At 40.7% G+C, this 19,127-nt stretch overlaps 1 protein-coding gene across 1 annotated transcript in view; it reads right to left on the bottom strand.

The window, feature by feature from the left end:
* Pir (pirin) overlaps positions 1-19,127 on the bottom strand; it is an 89,056-nt gene that overhangs the window by 69,716 nt on the left and 213 nt on the right. The window contains exons 2-3 of the mRNA XM_050160614.1: positions 17,091-17,219; positions 8,039-8,131 (exon numbers count right to left, since the gene is read on the bottom strand). Coding sequence (XP_050016571.1) covers positions 8,039-8,131; positions 17,091-17,186 — 189 coding nt within the window. The 5' untranslated portion in view covers positions 17,187-17,219. The remainder of the gene's footprint in view (positions 1-8,038; positions 8,132-17,090; positions 17,220-19,127) is intronic.

Below are 19,127 nucleotides of genomic sequence, written 5' to 3'. Positions count from 1 at the left end.
ATACCCTTTCACCATGAAAATCTGGAGATGCTGTTCCGAAGCTGCCCATTAGACGGGATCAGTGTCTGCACTGGCGGTCTAGTCCCCACGCACACATCCACCCACACGTAGAGCCTCTAGGCTGGGTGCTCATTGAGGAGGAGATGGGAAACCGGGGCTCCATTCTGGCATTCCTGGCCAGAGAACCAAGGCTATTTCTAGAACTGCTGCTTTGGGCTTCCTGCCAAGAGCTGACTGTCCGGTTTCCATCTCCTGTTCTTTTCATCCCCCCTCTGAAAAGGACCACCTCACTGAATGGCCAAGGTTGAACTGAAACCTCACACCTTTCTGGTAGCAGTGACCGTTTCTTCCTCACTTGAACCCATAAGCTTCTTCAGCTGAACCCCTTTCGTTCCCCCTCAACCATTTCCTAAGATTTTGTACAACAAAAGTCCTCCGTCCCTACTTAAATGCATATGTGCACATGTGCACACATACACAGTTTTATTTCCTTTTGGCTAGGAAACATGTTTAGTTATGCTTTTAGTTTGACATTCTTTTCTACTGGTGGGAAGACGTTTCCTAGAGGAACCTGCCCATGGGTTAACCTCCCCATTACATACTGCTAGATATTAGTAGTTGATTAGAAAAGAAACAAACTAGCCACATTTTATCGGGAGAGCAGAGATCCAAGTCACTCAGTAACATTCTGTGGATATAATGTTACCAATTTCTTTGGATATAATGTTACCAAAATAATGTTACTGAGTGTGCTATCAGAGATAATCTAGGTCTATGCAAGAACCTGGTCTAATTGTTATGACGTGTGCTCTTTCTCTGTAGGCACCATCTGGTCTGGGTACTGTTGGGACCCTTTGGAGTCCTGGCCTCCAGCTGCTCATCCCTGCTTAGTGACCTTTTCTTGCCCTTTTGATTTGAGCTTCTGAGAGCTGTGTCAGAGTTGTTTACCAACCCTGCTTCCTGAGCACACATTGCCCCTGGCCTTGATGGAGGATCAGGCGATGAGATCTTCACCTGTTGGCCTACCTGGCTGGGTTAGGTATAAAACCTCCGTGGTGCTGTTCCATGAAGGGCTTCTTCTACCCGCAGCTTGAGAGGTGTGTGTGCGTGTTCAATCCTGACGTCCTTCACTCGGTTTCGGTTCCAGGCCGTGCAGGCGCGGCAGGGTACCACACTTTGATTGATGTTCTTAGGGTGTTGGTACCAAGGGGCATCTTAGAGTGGGGATTGATTTTGCTACCTTCCTATAGAATCCTTTAACTTCCCCACAAGCAATGCCAAATCAACATATATGTTAAAATATACATGCTTGCCTGTAATGGGGACTTCAGAGTCCTGAGCTCCCACTCCCTCCAGTCAAATAATGAACCAAAGGCAGACTGGTCACGTTGGCATTTTCTTTTACTATTATATTATCTCTATATAATTTTCTTCCTCCGTTTCAATATCCACAACTCTTAGTAAGAGCCTGAAAGTTCCCAGACTGCATCAAACCACCACTGGTCTTATAGGTAGTCTTGTCTTTTCTTCCCATAGCCATAGGAATAACAAGATGTCTCACTGTTAAAGGCACCATCAAATAATCGTTGAACAATGGAAGTCTCTATGATATTAACAAAGTATCACTTGTCAGCTTTCCCAAAATATTTTTCTTTAGCTTTTTGGGAGTCTCTTATAGGTCAGGTTGGCCTCTAACTTTCTACTGTAGCAAAGGATGGCTTTGAACAGCTACCTCAAGTCCTTTCCTTGCCCCAAGTACTGGGATTATAGGTGTGTAACAACATGCTTAGCCCAGAATGTTTTCTTTCCTTGAAAAAAATTGGTGTTGAATTGAGTCAAGGTTTTGTTTTCAACCAGGACCCAGCCATCTTGGAACGGTTTGCATTAGAAAATGGCTCACAGCAAGCAGTAAGAACAAAGCTGTGTGGAGACAGAAGGTCTGAGGTCTGGCTTAAGTTGTAAATGTGAATCACTAGGGCCTTTCCCTTCCTCTTCAGGATATTGTTCAGACATCGCCAGCAACTGCTGCTGGCTACTAACCAGGAGTTATGAGCTCGGCTTTTCTGATGGGCACACCCTTGGAAACAGTAGTTTAGCCCTAACAAACACCAAGGAACTTGCCGAGGCTTGTAGTGAAACTTTAAGACAGACTTCTCAGCTTAACTGAGATCGTGGACAGCATCCTAATATGTCCCTGTGAAGCAGATCTGGTGGTAGAATTCTAATAGGCTTTTTTTCTGGCTCCAAAAATTTAAGATAGATAGATAGATAGATAGATAGATAGATAGATAGATGATATAGAAATAGATAGATAGATAGATAGATAGATAGATAGATAGATAGATAATATATATTTCTATCAATTCTGTTCCTTAGGAAACCCTGGTTAATACACTTCCTGCTGTGACCCAAATCTGGGTCCTCCCCAAAGCAGTAAGCGCTCATAATTTCAGAGGCATCTCTTCAGCCCCTATAATATACTTCAGTCAAACAAGAGTAACCCACTACCTCAGTTTGCCCAGGACTGAGGGGTGCCCAGAAACATAAGACTTCCATCCCTAAAACCTGTATAGTCTTGATTCTATCCTTTGATGATGATTTTGAAAATTCCAGACCACTGGTAATGGAAAAACTCATCAAGAGCGTATACACTATTGATACCCCTTTTTTGGAACTACACTTTGGAAAGGCTCACCTAGTCTTCACCTCGTCCACCGTTTCTGATCACTATATCCAGCCCAGGCAAATTTAACATTAGCCCAGAGCAGTTCTTCTACTGCTTACCACTTGGGCCCTTTGAAAACAGTCTTTTCCAGAAATTTGGATTCCTGTCAGGAAACTGGGTTGTGACCACTAGCTGTACTTCTGTCTCCAGGGTATACCTTCTCTTTAATTTTTTTTAGGCAAGTTCTTAAAATGCTTTTCTTAGTGTATATTAATTACACATGATAACAGGTTTCATCATGACAACTTCACACATATATGTAATGTATTTTGGTTACATTCACTGCCTTGCCCTCCTTTCTTCCCAACTAGCTGCACTTCAGCTTTCACAATGGTTCACTTTTTTAGTGACCCAATGAGCTTCATTGGGATTGCTTGAAGAGAAGTGGTCAGGCAGCAAGAAAATAGAGATCTATATAAACTGAACAGTCTGAAGGCCGGTTAGCCATTAACTAGGTAAAATCAAGTTTTTCACTCTTATCTGTCTCATAGAATCCTAACAGTTCTGGTGTGGAAAGTCATCTGGATCAGTATTTTTTCCTTTGATTGCATATGTTGCTCACTCTGTGGTGATGTCCTCAAAAAACAGATTCGGATCTGGGAGCCCTGAGGTGGACTCTGAATAGTCCAGGAGATAGCATTGCTGACACATGGACCACATAGGAGGCAGTGAGAATTTTGTAGAATAATATTCTCTGGTTTTCTTTCATCAGCTCTATAAATTATGCAAAGATGAGCTTGTGTTCAAAATATATTCATTATATTTTATACTCATGTGTTAGCACGTCGTTTTTATTTAAAACTAATCATGAGCTCCAGAATAGCACTATTTTAAGGACCGCTGATCCTAGTGGGCAAATGTTTGGTGCATACTTGTGTTACTTGGGCATACGAAAATCACCTGGGACTGGGAACTTATCCAACTGAACTGTCAAAAACGTCCTTCATTCTGTAGTTTATGTCTTTGTTGTCCCCAGAGGCTTAACTCTGAAGCATGCAAAGCAAACATTCACCCTTCTTCCCATCATCTCAAACGCCTATCAGTAAAAAGAATTTGATGTCCTTCATATACAAAGAACTTCTATAAAACAATAACAAGAGTAAGCTCTGCCCATTCCAAAGTTTAGTTTAAATTGAAAAAGAAATATAGTTTACACATTATTGATGATAACACAACAGGGGCAAAAGGCCAAAGATATATGTATCCTACAATAAACAAATATCTTTAAATCAAAAATCAACCTTTTTAAAAAAGGTAAATTAAAACTACAGTGAGGCAGTTTTTTTTTTTTCTTGTTTGTTTGTTTTTTTGATTTTAGAGACAGGGTTTCTCCATAGCTTTTTGGTTCCTGTCCTGAAACTAGCTCTTGTAGACCAGGCTGGTCTTGAACTCACAGAGATCCGCCTCCCTCTGCCTCCCGAGTGCTGGGATTAAAGGTGTGCGCTGCCACCGCCCAGCTGGCAGTTTTATTGTTAAAATGGTAAACACTTTTTAAAAAGTTAAATGAATGTATTGGTGATATTGATAGAAAATATGTCTTCATAGATCACTGGTTGGTGCAATATATCATGGCAGACACTTACCAAAATCATTTAAAAAAAATGTGGAGGAGGTAAGATGTGCTTGTCACTAAGTCTGACAACTTGAGCCGAGTTCTATGGGGATCTTCTATGTAGTGGAAGAGGAAAGCCAATGCTGAAAAGCTATTCTCTGACTTCTGATCTACACACACACACACACACACACACACACACACACACACACACACAGAGAGAGAGAGAGAGAGAGAGAGAGAGACATACACACACAAATAAATAAAGTAATGCCATCTTTTAATTAGCTTCTGAAGAATGTTGGAAAAATTCTAATGGCATAATGTTGCATAGTTTAAAAAAATATAGCATGATAACAGAAAAAAAAATAACAGAAATGACTACTCCTGGGTGGCACTGAAACATAACAGGTGATCCTAATGGGTTTTTTTTTATTTCCAAGTCATTTTATTTATTTTTCATTTTATATGCTAGTCGGAATTTTAAACATGACAAGCCTTTGAAATTTCGATTGAGCTTCTGAGATGGACGTCATAAGAGCCTAAAGTAGACTTGGCTTTAAATTGCAGGCTTCATTTTTCATTTGTAATTTTGAAAGACATTTTATCTGTTTTGTACATGTATAAATGTTTTACATGTGGTGTATCTGTACTGTGTACATGTCTGATGCTAAATGACGCCAGAAGAGGACCCCTCAGAAGAGTTTCAGATAGTTGTGAGTAATGTGGGTGTCAGGAATTGAACCCAGGCCTTCTGCAAGTGTGGCCAGTGCTCTTAACTTTTGAGTCATCTCACCAGCCCTAAAGTGCAGGCTTTAAAAGTTTGAATTTAGAGAAAGTTAAGTTCTGGCTTACCTACATTCCGGATGATAAAACCAACATAGTGATTTCTCATGCTCTGAAGTAATTATGTTCTATAAAACTACCATGATCCCTTAACTAACAAGTCCTGAAACATTGGTTGCTAATGGCAATCTAAGATTGGTCTCCTTCAAGTCTCTGGCAACAATGTTTGATCAGCCTATCTATGTATGTGTGCCTCTATTGCAGTGGTTCTCAGCCTTCCTAACGCTGCACCCCTTTAATACAGTTCCTCATGTTGTGGTGACCCCCAGCCATAAAATTATTTTCCTTGCTGCTTCACAACTGTAATTTTATAACTGTTATAAATCATAATGTAAATAGCTGTGTTTTCCAATGGTCTTAGGTGACCCCTGTGAAAAAGTTAGTCAACTCTCAAGGGGTCACGACCCATGGGTTGAGAAACACTGTTCTATTATATATTTACTTCTGTTTAAAGACCTCCCTATTTGCAATATTTACTGTTCACTGATGTTAACGAACTCTCAACCAGCAGTACCAAGTCATACCTAAAAGAAGTTTGCTGACTGCATGTGTTTTCTCCGTGACCAAGGCACACGAGCAGCCTTCTGCGGAGGAATACTAGATAGAAAGCTGCCAACGCTCAGGAACCATTGAATAGGAAGCACACCCAAAAGCAGGGAAATATAAGAAACGTGCCACGAAAGTTGACGCAAGGACATTGGCCTTCATTATGAGAGCTGAACAACAAAGAGGGCATCACCTTGTTCCACCTCCGCTGGCAAGAGACTCACTGGGCCGCTCTCACACCCTGAATTACCATCAAGGCTCTACCAGTATTGATTTGACAATTAGCAATCGGTTTTCCAAGCAGGTGAACTTGTAAATACAAAATCTAGGGATAAGAAGGATAAATGTAATTACAGTGTAATGGAAGGGAAAATTCTTAATCACGAGGAAAGGACCAAGGACCAATATTCCATAGCTAAGTTTCTTCAGCAAGTCCTTTAAAGTTGAATACCGTGAGTGACAAAGCTGGCCCCTTCCAGGATACTTTACATAATGGACACAGGCGCAATCTGGTCAGCAGTCATTTTGTTCAATATAGTCATTGTCTCTAACAAGTCAGTTACTGAGTGCCCCTACACAGCGAATGCAGAGACGTGTGGGCTAACCTAAGATAAAACGACACCCAGTCCTCTTGAGCGTGGTAAGGGGAGGTTGGGGTAATCCTCAATTCTAATGAAAGACAGTCGCTCAAGGCCACCATCAAGGTATACAAGTATGTTAAATATATAATAAATATAATGTCATTGGGAACAAATGAAGAAGAAAGTCCATCCACTTAAGATTGTTTAGAGCCGGGCGGTGGTGGAGCACGCCTTTAATCCCAGCACCTGGGAGGCAGAGGCAGGTGGATCTCTGTGAGTTCGAGGCCAGCCTGGTCTACAAGAGCTAGTTCCAGGACAGGAACCAAAAAAAAAAAAAAGCTACGGAGAAACCCTGTCTCTAAAATAAAAAAGAAAAAAAGGATTGTTTAGAAAACATAAAACATAATGGAGACACTAATACATGAAAAGAGCTTAAAGGATTTGCAAGCTGGCAAACAGAGCTACGGAGTTAGGAGCAAAGGGTGAGAATAAAATGCAGATATAGGGAGGGGAAAGCCTGGTCCCCATCATTGCTGTAAAGGAAGACCGTGCAGCCAATGTGCTACCAGAGTGGAAAACCCGAAGGCCAACAGATAAATGAAGGAACACACATCTAAGTAGCCTCTTCTTGTTTCTGGAAGCTTCTTGGTTAAATCTTTCCACAGTTACATACAGTGATCAAATCTTTCCCTGTTTATACTTCCTTAACTAGAGTACATACAGAAGCAACCAGGGCTCAAGCCTCCTTCTTTAGTCTCCTTCTCTGTTTTCTATGAATACTCCATAACACACAGCACCCCAACATGGGAGAGATCAGCCTCCACCAATCCCGGCATGCTGAAAGCCCTGGGTAAATATTTATTCTCTCACGGATTGGCTCTACAAATACACTAAGCCTTTAATGAGCCCGTCTCTGCTTCCCACAAATACAGGTGGTTCTCATGGAGAAAGAGCTAAACTTTGTAAAGTCCCTAAGGTCTCCAAGAATGTACATATGTGTGGAGAACTGGAACTATTGAAAAACGCCATGATATTACATTACACATCTTTATTTCCCATCTAACGAAAACAAAAAGAAGTAGTGTCCAACAGAATCTCCAAATTTGTGCAATTAAATTTATAAATTTATATGTGAGTATGTTGTGGGGGGGGGTCAAGGACACTACAAGAAAACTCACAGAATCAACTAACCTGGGCTCATAGGGGCTCCCAGAGACTGAACCAACAAGCAGGGAGCCTACATGAAACTGACCTAGGCCCTCTGCATATATGTTACAGTTGTATAGCTTGATCCTCTTGTGGGACTCCTAACAGTGGGAACAGAGGCTGTCTGACTCTTTTGTCGGCTTTTGGAACTCTTTTTCCTCATACTGGGTCACCCTGTCCAGCCTTAATAAAAGGGAGGTGCTTAGTCTTTCTGCAACTTGCTATCTCATGTCGATATCCATGAGAGGCCTGCCCTCTTCTGATTAGAAATGGAGGAGGAGTGGGTAGGGTGTGGAGGCAGAGGGGAGGTGGTGACGAGTGAATTGAAGGAGAGGAGAGAGGGGAAAGGAACTTCAATCAAGATGTAAAATAAATAAATAAATGTAATTCATAAAATTTTGTTTTAAAGTTAATATTTAAATTTGACTATATTTCATTTAAAATTGCTATAACAGCAACATAGCAGCCTATGACAAGAAATTCATAAATCAATTTTTGCCTCTATTTATTGCTTCTAATAGAATTTTCTATTGGAAATAAAAGTCAAAACACACACGTTTGCAGTCAAATCTTGATACTTACTGTTTCAAAGCCTCGGTGTGGGTGATCAGGAAACCCTCCCGGCCTTCCTCCTTTAAACTCATCAAACAGTAAGAATGGATCCAGATTTTTCAACTGGAATAGTAAAATTCAACACATTAGACATGGCTTTTAGGTCATCCTACCGGGGTATATTCATAGACATAGCTAACAAAATTCACTGAAGATCATACAGCCAGTGAGCAACCTTCTAAAATGCAGATCACATTCAGAAGGCGACAATGCATGCACATAAGGACTCATCAAGTACACTGGAATTGACATTGTAAGAGGAGCGAAGAGCGAACATTTCATGATTATCGATGCTAGGATGATAAGTCAGGATCAGCTGTAACAGGTTCTTAGCATCATGAGGTAGGAGTCTAGAAAATCAGTATCGTCAATGCCATTATGTGTGCTCTCAAGGAAGACAACGTCACACAAATGAGAACGGGTGGTATCAGGGAATCAGCTACCAGGGAAGTGGCTCTTGCACTGACTCTTGAAGAGCATGTTGGAGTCAATTAAATAGAAAGGAGGAAAAGGAGAATGTTCCAGAAAGAAGAGGTCTAAAAGAGATTGGTGTGCTTGACAAAGTCTGTCCATCACTCATTGGAATTCCATGTGCACATAAAATTAAATGTTCCTGAATATTCTTGCAGAGAAAACAGATTTTCTCCACAATTTTATTTAATAAACCCTTAATTTCTTCTGTCAACCATAAGCTAATCACATGGACCTGAATACATATGCCAGTTCTTGCTCTTTATTAAAATAGTTCAAATAGAAACGTCTGTAGCGATATAAATCAAAGTAAATATTTAAATTTGACTATATTGTATTTAAAAATACATATTATGTCTTTGTAGTACACACTGGATTATGACAAGAGCTGGACAAAGAATAGAGGTGATAGAGGTAAAAGTTTTTGGTTCTTGAAACAAATTCTCACTGTGTATCCCACACTGGCCTTAAGCTCTCAATCCTCTTGCCTCCTAAGTGTTGGGACAAAAGGTATGGACCACCATAACTAACTATAGTTCAAATCTTAAAGGAATTTGGATCTTCTCCTGAAGGTAATAGGTTGTAATTGGGAGGTGAGACAATTAGGTTACAAAAGATCATTCTATATTCTGAGTAGGAGCAAGGGTCAGAACTAGGAGGATAGCAGGAATGATGGAGAATCGTTGAGTGCCTAGATAGAAACGGTGAGGCAAGTAAAAAGACTATTAAATAACTCCCAAATTTCTTGTTAGGATGCCTGGAAAGAAGGCAATCCCATTCAACAAATCAAGGAATTATTACAGAAGCAGCACCCTTAAAATAGTTATGAGTTCATTTGAGGTCGTGTTAATTTTGAGGTAGCGACTATAAATGTTATGCATATAAATATTAATGTTTATGCAAAAGCTACTGAAAATAAGTTTCAAGGTCAGTCCACGGGTAGAAACAGCTGTGTTATCATTTATATATATTCAAGGTTGTCTTGCTTATTCTTTTCCATTTGTTTAGAAACTGTTATCAACACCTTTGATTAAAGATGATGGAAGTTTTACTGGAATTGCTTTGAATCTATGTATCAACTAATATTGATTTATCTTATTTATAAATGCATTATATATATATACTTAAATATTTTAAATGTCTTCCAAGAGATAATTATTTTTTCACAGAGGTTTTGTATATATTTAATTTTTTGGCTAACATACTCAAATGACATCATAAACTGCACGTAAAATTATGTTTTGAACAGTTTGCTGTTGGGAATTATAAGTCTGAACAGATACATGCTTTGAACACTGTCAGCATTTATTAATTTTAGTAATTCCCCTGGAGCTTCTTTTTTTTTAAGATGTTCATTTCACCAGCGTATTTATCAATAAGCTTCCCCAATAGTTCATAAAAACTGTTTTTCTGACTTAATTTAAAACCACAAGTTGAATTTTTCTAGGTTTTTGCTGAGACCAGCTGGCCTCAGCATCTTCTCTTTTTGGAACTCATGTTAAAACAACACATGCACAGTCTAATCAAACAAGGAGAAGGACACTTACCTTGGGACTCATGGGTATCACACCTAAAGATGTGTGATTTATTGCTTTTTGGTGCCAAAGAGATTCATGTGGGCAAAGAAACTGCTCTCAAATAAACTATGAAAACACAAAGTTCCCTCTTTTCAGTAAACACTTGTCATTATTAGGCACCCATAGAACAGTTAATATTCACTGTTACTGAGAAGTGGCCCTGGGCTGGAATGAAAATCTCAAGATACGGAAGCAGCTTTGGGGACTGGGTAATGAGGCCAAGGCTAGAAGGCGTTTGAGGGTCACCCTAGAAAAGAAAGCTATGTTATGGCCATTGGAGTGTGAAATTTGGTGGGCTCAAAAGGAAGGGAGACGAGTCACAGGCAGCACCCCAGTTTTCTTAAGCACTACCTGAACAGTCCTGCACAAAATGATGGTAGCAACAAGCACACAGATTTCTCAGAAAGAAGTGAAGTACACACTGGAAGCTGGACGGAAAGTGATCCTGCTTCCAAGACAAAGAATGTGGCCGACCTGTATGCCTGACCTTGTGTTTCATGGACAGCAGAACTCTCGAGTAATGAAATGAGAAATTCAACTTAGCTAAAGGTACTTCTCACAAAGTCTTAGAGGAATGACATGGTTCCCTTTGAGCAGTTGTAGGAAAGTCTACGAAGAGAGAAATAATACAAACCCAGAATTGTTGATCAAAAGAAAAATAAACCTGAAAGGCTGGGAAAATATGCGGCCCACTTGTAAAGAATGAGAAGGTTATGTCATCAAGCTTGTGGCCAAATAACTATTTGATTAAAAACCCATCTACAGAGAATTCAGGAACTATTATCCAAAACAATAGAAGCAATGGGTACCACCTTAGTTCACTCAAGGAGCTATCACAAAATATCATAAAGTAAATAACTGCAACGTAATGAAAATGTATTTCTTTTGGTGCTAAAAGCTCAGAAGTCCAAGGTTAAGGCAGCAGCAACTTTAATGTCTAGTTAAAATATATTTTATGGTTCACAGGCAACACATTCTGTGTCCTTGCATGATGACAGCTAACTCTCTATGATCTTCCTCATAAGGACATTAATCCCAGATATGCAGATTTCATCTTCATGATATAACTGCCTTCCAAAAGACCCTGCCTGCTAATACCATCAGCTTGAAAGATAAGATGGCAAACTTTGGTTTGGGGAAGGACACATACATTTAAACCATATCGATATTATTTGTATTTGCCTGCACATTGGCTCCCTATGCCATTTGAACACATCCACAAGAAGAAAGTCAGTATAATATAAGGTGAAGTAGGAGGGCCTTGCTTGCCTCATTGTTACAAAAAGGGCTATAGAATCCATGTAGCTAATCAAGGCAAGAGTCACAGGGATAAACTGTTCAACTGGCCAGAAGATGAGAGACATGTAAGAGAGACACTCCAATAAACAAGAGTATGCTTGCATTTAACTGTGGTGCTGAAGTTCTACTTGCAGGTGTGAAAATTAGTGCTTACTAATCTCTAAGCATTTGCCAGATTTTGAGCAACATGTTCAATAAGCATGTGCCATCTGTCCACAAGAACAGACTTCTATTAGAACTCTAATTTTCTAAAATGTTTTAATGAGGTCCTCAATTCAATCACATCTCTGTTTTCCCCCATGTTTCTTTCCCTTGTAATACTTCCAGATTCTTTAGCTGCCAAATTTAAATAGCAGCTTCCAAGATTGTTCTTTCAACAGCTTCAGAACTCCAAACAAAACCTGTGGCCACCAGCCCTCAGGCCTGTAGCAACCCCAAAATAAAGCTCTAACAGCCCAGTAGGATTTGGAAAGCCAGAAGCGCTGGAAGTGCCTATGAGAAATGGCAGGCCTTTGGAGATAGGACAGAGGCTATGCTTTACAAATAACATTCCCTTGAGTCTAGAATACTCCTAAATACGCAGAGTGTACCCCACAAACTCTGGGTGGTGCTTTTACTAGATTCTTTAGTCTCTTGTAATTAGGTCCTATGACTAAACCTGGCTAGCATAAAGCAATTCCAGGGTTGACCTTTTAGGGTCATTCCTTATAAAATGAGGATGGACAGTTAGTGTTTATCCTTTTGATTTTGTCCTCTTCCTCCTTTCTGTGTCAGAGGACAAGGGGTGGCTATTGTCTCAGCAAATAGCTATTTGATATTATTAAAGAATTCTTTTAATAGTCCAATATAATAAGGAGACTATAATATTTTTGTCATCCTCTCTTCTTGTGCCATTCCCCTCCACATCTTTTTCATTAATTTGTTAGCTGCCATACCAAGTGATGGTTTTCACTGCTTTATTTTCATATATCGTATTATGCATCTATTCATGTCTGCATTCTCCTTGCTGGTCACTTCCTAACCCTGAAATAGTTCAGCCCCTCAGCGTTTGTGTCACATAGATCCCATTATCCTCTCTTATTCTTGTGTTTCAGGGAGAGAAATTCAAATAGTTATGAACAAAATGGCATCTGTGTTTCTGTTCAAAATACTTTGAGGGGAGAAATGGAACAGGACATTCATTATGCGATTTCCTCTAGTTTTCTTTGCTGCAAATTATCCTCTTGAGTAATTAAATAGCCCACAGAGAATGGTATTCTACTGAACAGTATCTGGTGGAATTGGGCAGCATAAAGACATAAAGAGGATGGGTTTCTCCTCCTGGGAGCACAAAGGAACCACCTCCCAACAACATGCTAGTCAGTCAGTCACTCAAAGTCCTTGACTGTCTAGCCTGGTCCACAGATAACTATAGCGAAAGATGTGAGCCAGCCCATCTTTTCCTAATTGCTAACCATAGAAAGGAGGACTGGAAGTTCCTCTTTAACCTCTATATTTGCAGTGGTAGGAAGGGAAAAAAAAAGGAAGAAAGAAACACTTGTGGGAGCTGCTAAAATGGAGCAGTTTTGCAGCTTTAATATGAAAACAACTTTGGAATCCGAAGTTTCCTTTTCTTTGAGACATAAGCTTTGGTGAATAGAGTTTGAAGAGTAACCTTAATGTAGACAAATGACTTCATTTCTGCTGATAGGGGGTAGGGTAGGGGTACAGGGTCTACCTTTCTGTAGAATGTGAAAATGTGTCAACAATATCAACAGTCAAAGACATTGTCTTGAACAAGAGAATGAAGGTAGGCTTACAAAGTAAAAAAGTGGCAAATTTTTTTAACGATGTTTACAAAGAATCTACAATAACACGGAAAGTTCTTGGGTCACCATGTTAAGTGGAAAACTTCAGTACACAAAACTGTGCCCTCTATATAATTCTCAATAATGCAAAACATAACTGTTTAGAAACACCTTTGCTCTCGCTTGTGATTAGACAAAGTTGATGACATTCAGAATTATTCCTCTTTCCTCTTTCTTCTGTCACAGGTATTACAGAATACCTGTGACACCGGAGAACTGAGTTTAAATGGTCTTGAAAAATCTAGGTTTTCAACCAAAATTTCTTATATAGGATAAAGCATAAAATTCAAACATGTAAGATTATGTGGAGAGGAATCATATCTTTGTTTTCACTAACCTCTAATTTTTCTGAATATTTTTGACTATAGTAAAGTAGACACAAAATAAAATCTAGCGAGCACTGGCTGCTCTTCCAGAGGTCCTGAGTTCAATTCCCAGCAACCACATGGTGGCTCACAACCATCTGTAATGAGATCTGGCGCCCTCCTCTGGCATGCAGGCATACATGGAGGCAGAATATTGTATACATAATAAATAAATAAATATTTTTTTTAAAAAAAAGAAAAAAAATCTAGCATTTTGGAAGATGTAGTAGTCATAGTAGTAGTTCTGTAGATGCCTGTGTCTGTGTGAGAGGATGTTCAGGTGCTCTCAGAGGCCAGAAGCAAAAGGTCACCCTGGAGCTGTGGTGCAGGAGAATTGTCTGTATCCTGTCAATCATGTTTTAAATAAATGCTGATTGGCCAGGCAGGAAGTATAGGTGGGAAAACCAGACAGGAAGTAGAGGTGGAACAAAGAGAACAGGAGTATTCTGGGAAGCAGGAAGCTCCCTCCGCAGTCCAGCCCAGACCAAAGAAGCAAGATGTAACCTGCCTGGCTAAGAAAAGGTACCGAGTCATGTGGCTAACATAGATAAGAATAATGGGTTACTATACATTAAAGAAGCTAATATGAAGCCTGAGCGAATGGGCCAATCAGTTTATAATCTTATGGAGATCTCTGTGTGATTTTCTTTGGGGCTTGCCGGCTGTGGGGAACTGGGCAGGCCATAAACCTCAACAAGCAGACCCCTTCATGTTGCAGAGCTGGAGTTATAGGTAGCTGTAAGTCACCAGATGTGGGCATGAGGAATCAAACTAAGGTCCTCTACAAAAGCAGTACACACTTGGAACCACTAAGCCAGCTCACTAAGCCCAAGATTTAGCATTTTAGCAGCTTTCAGAGCACAGTTCATTAGCATCAGGCACGTTCGTGCTGTTGCGCAACTATCACTGAAATCCAGTATCTTCTTCAATTGTGAGAAAGCTCGGTCAATTATAATAAATTACCAGTAACTGTGATTCTGGAACCAACAGAAACTAAAGCTATTTCATGACAGCTTACAATTGTGAGTAGGTATGTGAAATATTGTTCATGTTTGAAATTACAATGTGATTAGATATATTACTCAAAACTTTTATTTAATATAAAAATCCAAGATGATTAGATTATCTCTGAAAAACTCAACCATGTTATAATATAAACATTTTTCTTGGAAAGTCATCTATTCTGTTTTTTGTACTTCAAAACACTGTTTTACAAAAAAAAAAAAGATAGGTTTCACTAGACCACTAAAGAGGTTCACAGGATTAAAAGAAAAAAGTGTTAATATGTTCTTGACAGATGGTCTAATTAAAGGAATAGCTACACTCGGTACATGGCAATGGCTCACTAACAGGTGTCTGTGAGGTCTCAGAACTCTTTCCAGTTTTTCTGTTGGTGATGCTATCTCATAGGATATGGCACCACCTCCATCAGGCCCTATGCATTTAGCCATCAAGATAAATGTATTTGTGTATTTTCTTTGATAAATGGTACATTTTGGATTTCAAGATATATATGAGTGAGCTAATGTTCTAATGAAAGGAAAATGGCACAGGCCCAAAACGGAAGAAAGAAGATTGATTGAGCCGATGAGGGAGAAGTGTTTGCTGCCTGCTGCAATGGCTGATCAGCACTGTGCTGGCTGAAATGGCTCAGGCACAGAAGGACAAATACTGCAACCTCTCCCTTGGATGTGGAATCTAAACAAACAGAAATGCAGGCTAGAATGGCGACTTCCCGATGCTGAGTGAGATGATAGAGAGATGGTCGGAGAGGAAGAGGAAGCTCAAGAATCAATAGCGCTTCTTATCTGTAAAATGACACCATATGAAATAGTTGAAAATTACAAAGACATGCTTTTTAAAATTATTCTGTGAAGTAGTACAGATATTGATTAGCTAATTTTGGCCATTCCTATTCTATACATCCTGCTGAATACAATACACACAATTTTTCAATTAAATTTTAAAACTGAGAACATCCAAGCCATCAGTCATGCAGAGCAGTACTCGCTGAGGAAAAGCCAAGACTTTCAACCCCTATGAGCAAAGGGAACCTGGCAACCCTGCTATTCAAGAGGCGGAAGCAGGAGGACTGGAGATCAAGTCCAGTCCAGGCAACTTACTGAGACTCTTGTCTCAAAGTAAAATCCAAAAAAAGGACTGAGGCTATAGTTCAATGACAGATTGCTTGCCTAGCATGTCCAACGGTCTCCCTATGTTCAATCCCCAGTACTCCAAAAAACAAACAAACAAAACACCTGATGAACAAAATCACTCCATGAACATTTTCAAATACGTTTTTTTTATCAAAACTGTAGACAAAGAAACCCGTATGTAATGAGAGGTATAAAGTTTAGCCACAAGGCCGTATGAAAATGCTGGAGTGGAGTATAAGAAATTAGCCCTGCTTCCCAAAATGCATTTCTTCTCTTATTCACAACATTTAATATGGAATAGCACTGGGGAACTAGCCCTTGGCTATGATCTCTATTTGACACCTCTCTGTGCAGCTAAGACCCCTCCCTAAATTTCATGTATTCCCTAGTATTTAAATTTAAAAGTCTCTAATGTTAAAAAAAAAAAGTCTAGAGTCACAATTCTAAGTTCCCTTGTGCTCCTGTCACCACACCAGAGATCTACAGAGCTGGATCTCAGTGCACAAATACAAATCCTTTACTGTGTTATTAGCCAGGAGACCTGACCCTGGCAGAGCAAATCAGACTGTCTTCCTTAGGAATCTGAAGCTGAGATCCGGTTATTTGCGTTCTGAAGTATGACCATGTAAGCAAGGGTAGAGACGCTACGAGTCGGGCACATCTGAAGACATGAATGCTGAGGCTGACAGCCAGAATGCTCCTCAGCTCAAGACAGACCACGGGCATGCAGAGAAAAGCAGACGATCTCCTGTGCTTCAGCTAACCTGCTATCCAGACCCTCTTTACCCACGTTCCAGAAGCCTCCTTTAAGCTGGGGTTGATCCACACGTGGCCCCAGTTGTGGACTTCCATGTTTCTCCCTCTGGCACTGGGGTGGTTTGAAAGAAAATGGCCCCCAAAGGGACTGGCATTACTAAGAGGTGTGGCCTTGTTGGAGGAAGTGTGTCACTGTGGGGGTGGGCTTTGATGTCTCTTTTGCTCAAGCTCCCCTCAGTGTGACTGTCAGTCTGTTGGCTCAAGATGTAGTGCTCACAGCTTCAGCACCACGTCTGCCTGCACACCATGCTCCCCGTCATGATGATAATTGCCTGAACCTCTGAAAACTTTTAAGTGCACCACTCGGATTAAATGTTTTCTGTATAAGAGTTGCGGTGGTCACAATATCTCTCCACAGCAGTATAAACCTTAAGACAGGCACCCCACAGGGAAGCTCAAGGCCATCTTGCCTCTTTCTTCCCAAATCCCCTTCACTATCCCACCCGTTCCTTCAGAAATGAATGTATAAGGTAGTTGTCCAGCAAACGTACCTCAGGTCTGCCAATGCTTCTGCGGACCCGAGCTCCAACCCCTTCTGGCTGCTCCCGGCTGAGCACTGAGAGCGTAACCTTCTTAGAGGATCCCATTTTGAAGTGGATAAAGAACGTTCTGGTGTTGAGCTGTAGAAGATGAAGGGCAAGATGAAAGACAACAAAAGACATCACAACAGAAGAAATCTCTACAGGCTATAAACTAAGGATATTGACATTAGGCTTGCCCCCAAATTCTAATAGTTGTAATTTATTGCGTATTACTGTGAACAGGGCCTAGATTAGGTGATTTTCTTAAAACACAATGATGGTGAACATGTATTAGTATTTACTAGGCACCTGAACCCCATTATTAGCCGTTACCTCATGTAATCCTGCAGTCATCTCATACAAAGGTTAGCAATTACAACTTTTGGAAAGAACTTACTAGAAATATCTAAAGAGCATTTTATATGTCTTGCTTCAGTGGTATCTCTTGACTTCCTGCACCACAAACATGCCCTTCAGTGGCCACCCCATGAGGTAGGGTGGAAGATGGAAGTGGAGGATTTTTGGTGACGATGGAAGCAAGGAGAAAAAACTAGAGATATGTGATTCTCACCGGAATGATGGTGCTGGCATTGAAAGAGATCTTCAGGAGTACTTGAACTCAATTACCCATCTATCTCTAACGTCCACGGTCATTTAAAACAATCATTCCTTAGTCACTACAAGCACATATACAATATCATATCCACCCGTTATTCACCCTCCAACTTCTCTCAGACTCCAATCACATCTCATGCCCAGCTCTAAGCTGCTTTTCCAAAGCCTACTGAGTCCGAGTGGTGGTGTCCTTGTTGTGCACATGGGTGTTGGGTCATCTACCGAGGCACGGGCATCCTAACAGGGGCCACCTTCTTGAAGAAAACTGACACTCCCTACTCCAGCAGCTTCCAAGTGCCAAAGTTTCTCAGTCAGGGGTGGGACTTCACAAACCTTCCTCCCATCTGTGTTGGAATTTTGACTGGCTTGATCTTATGTAGATCTTGTGCAGACAATTTCTCAGGCAGGAAATCTTTGAACTTCCTGCTAAAGTCCTCTAAAGCACAGACAAATTATGTCTGAGCTGCCCCCAGCAAAGGAACCCATGGTTCAGAACAACCTATATTCCACATTTATTATTCTTCAAGACTGCTTCATTATTTATTGATGAAGTCGAAGCCCTAACAATCAGCCCCATTCCTAACTTCATGTGTTTGCAGACAAGTAACCCTAAATCCTCAGACCTGTTCACCAAGTGAACTCTAGCCAATCCTTCAAAGATTCCTACTGCAACCAAGAGAAGTGTTTTAACAAGACGACAATTCTGGAGCTGGACACCTTAAATTTATATCTCAGCTTTGCCACATTCCAGCCTGCTTTCACTTGTGACTCTCGGTGCCTCAGTTTTTCCATCTATAAAATGGGATTAAGAAGTATCTACCTCAAAGGTTTCAAATGGTGCTATGGGAAAGTAGGCTGCTGTTATTTAGAGAGACTCTACATAGGAGTACCCTCTACGTAGGGAAGGCAGATCTTAAAGTGTAACCCTTCCAGCAGACAATCAATATGTACCTATTGGACCAAGACATGTGGGGCACAGAAACGAACTTCTGAATACAGGTCTGTCATCATCCAGATCTATGCAACAAGTAAGTAGTTTTGCCTCCACCTAGATTTTCTGGGTCCCTCCAGACTCCCACAGTTGGACACTACACACACGAACAAGGATGAGGCCGTTACAATGTTTTGTGTGGAAAAAAAGCCAAGCTGTGGTCCCTTCACTAAATCTCGGTGCTATTTAAGCATCTCCCTCCCTCAGCTCCCCTACGAGCCAGTAGTATGCTGGGAAAGGAAACATCATGAAAACTGGTCCAGGCATCACCTCCCCCACCAACACACACACACACACACACACACACACACACACACACACACACACACCACCCTCGCGGGGGGGGGGGGGGGGGGGGGGGGGGGGGGGGGGGGGGGGGGGGGGGGGGGGGCTGGGGGTTC

Source organism: Alexandromys fortis, unplaced genomic scaffold, assembly GCF_014885135.2.
Source record: "Alexandromys fortis isolate MF-2015 unplaced genomic scaffold, M_Fortis_MF-2015_v1.1 scaffold_120, whole genome shotgun sequence".
In the NCBI taxonomy this organism is placed as follows: Eukaryota; Metazoa; Chordata; class Mammalia; order Rodentia; family Cricetidae; genus Alexandromys; species Alexandromys fortis.
Note: the sequence above shows the minus strand (reverse complement) of the source record. Positions and strands in the feature narration are given on the sequence as shown.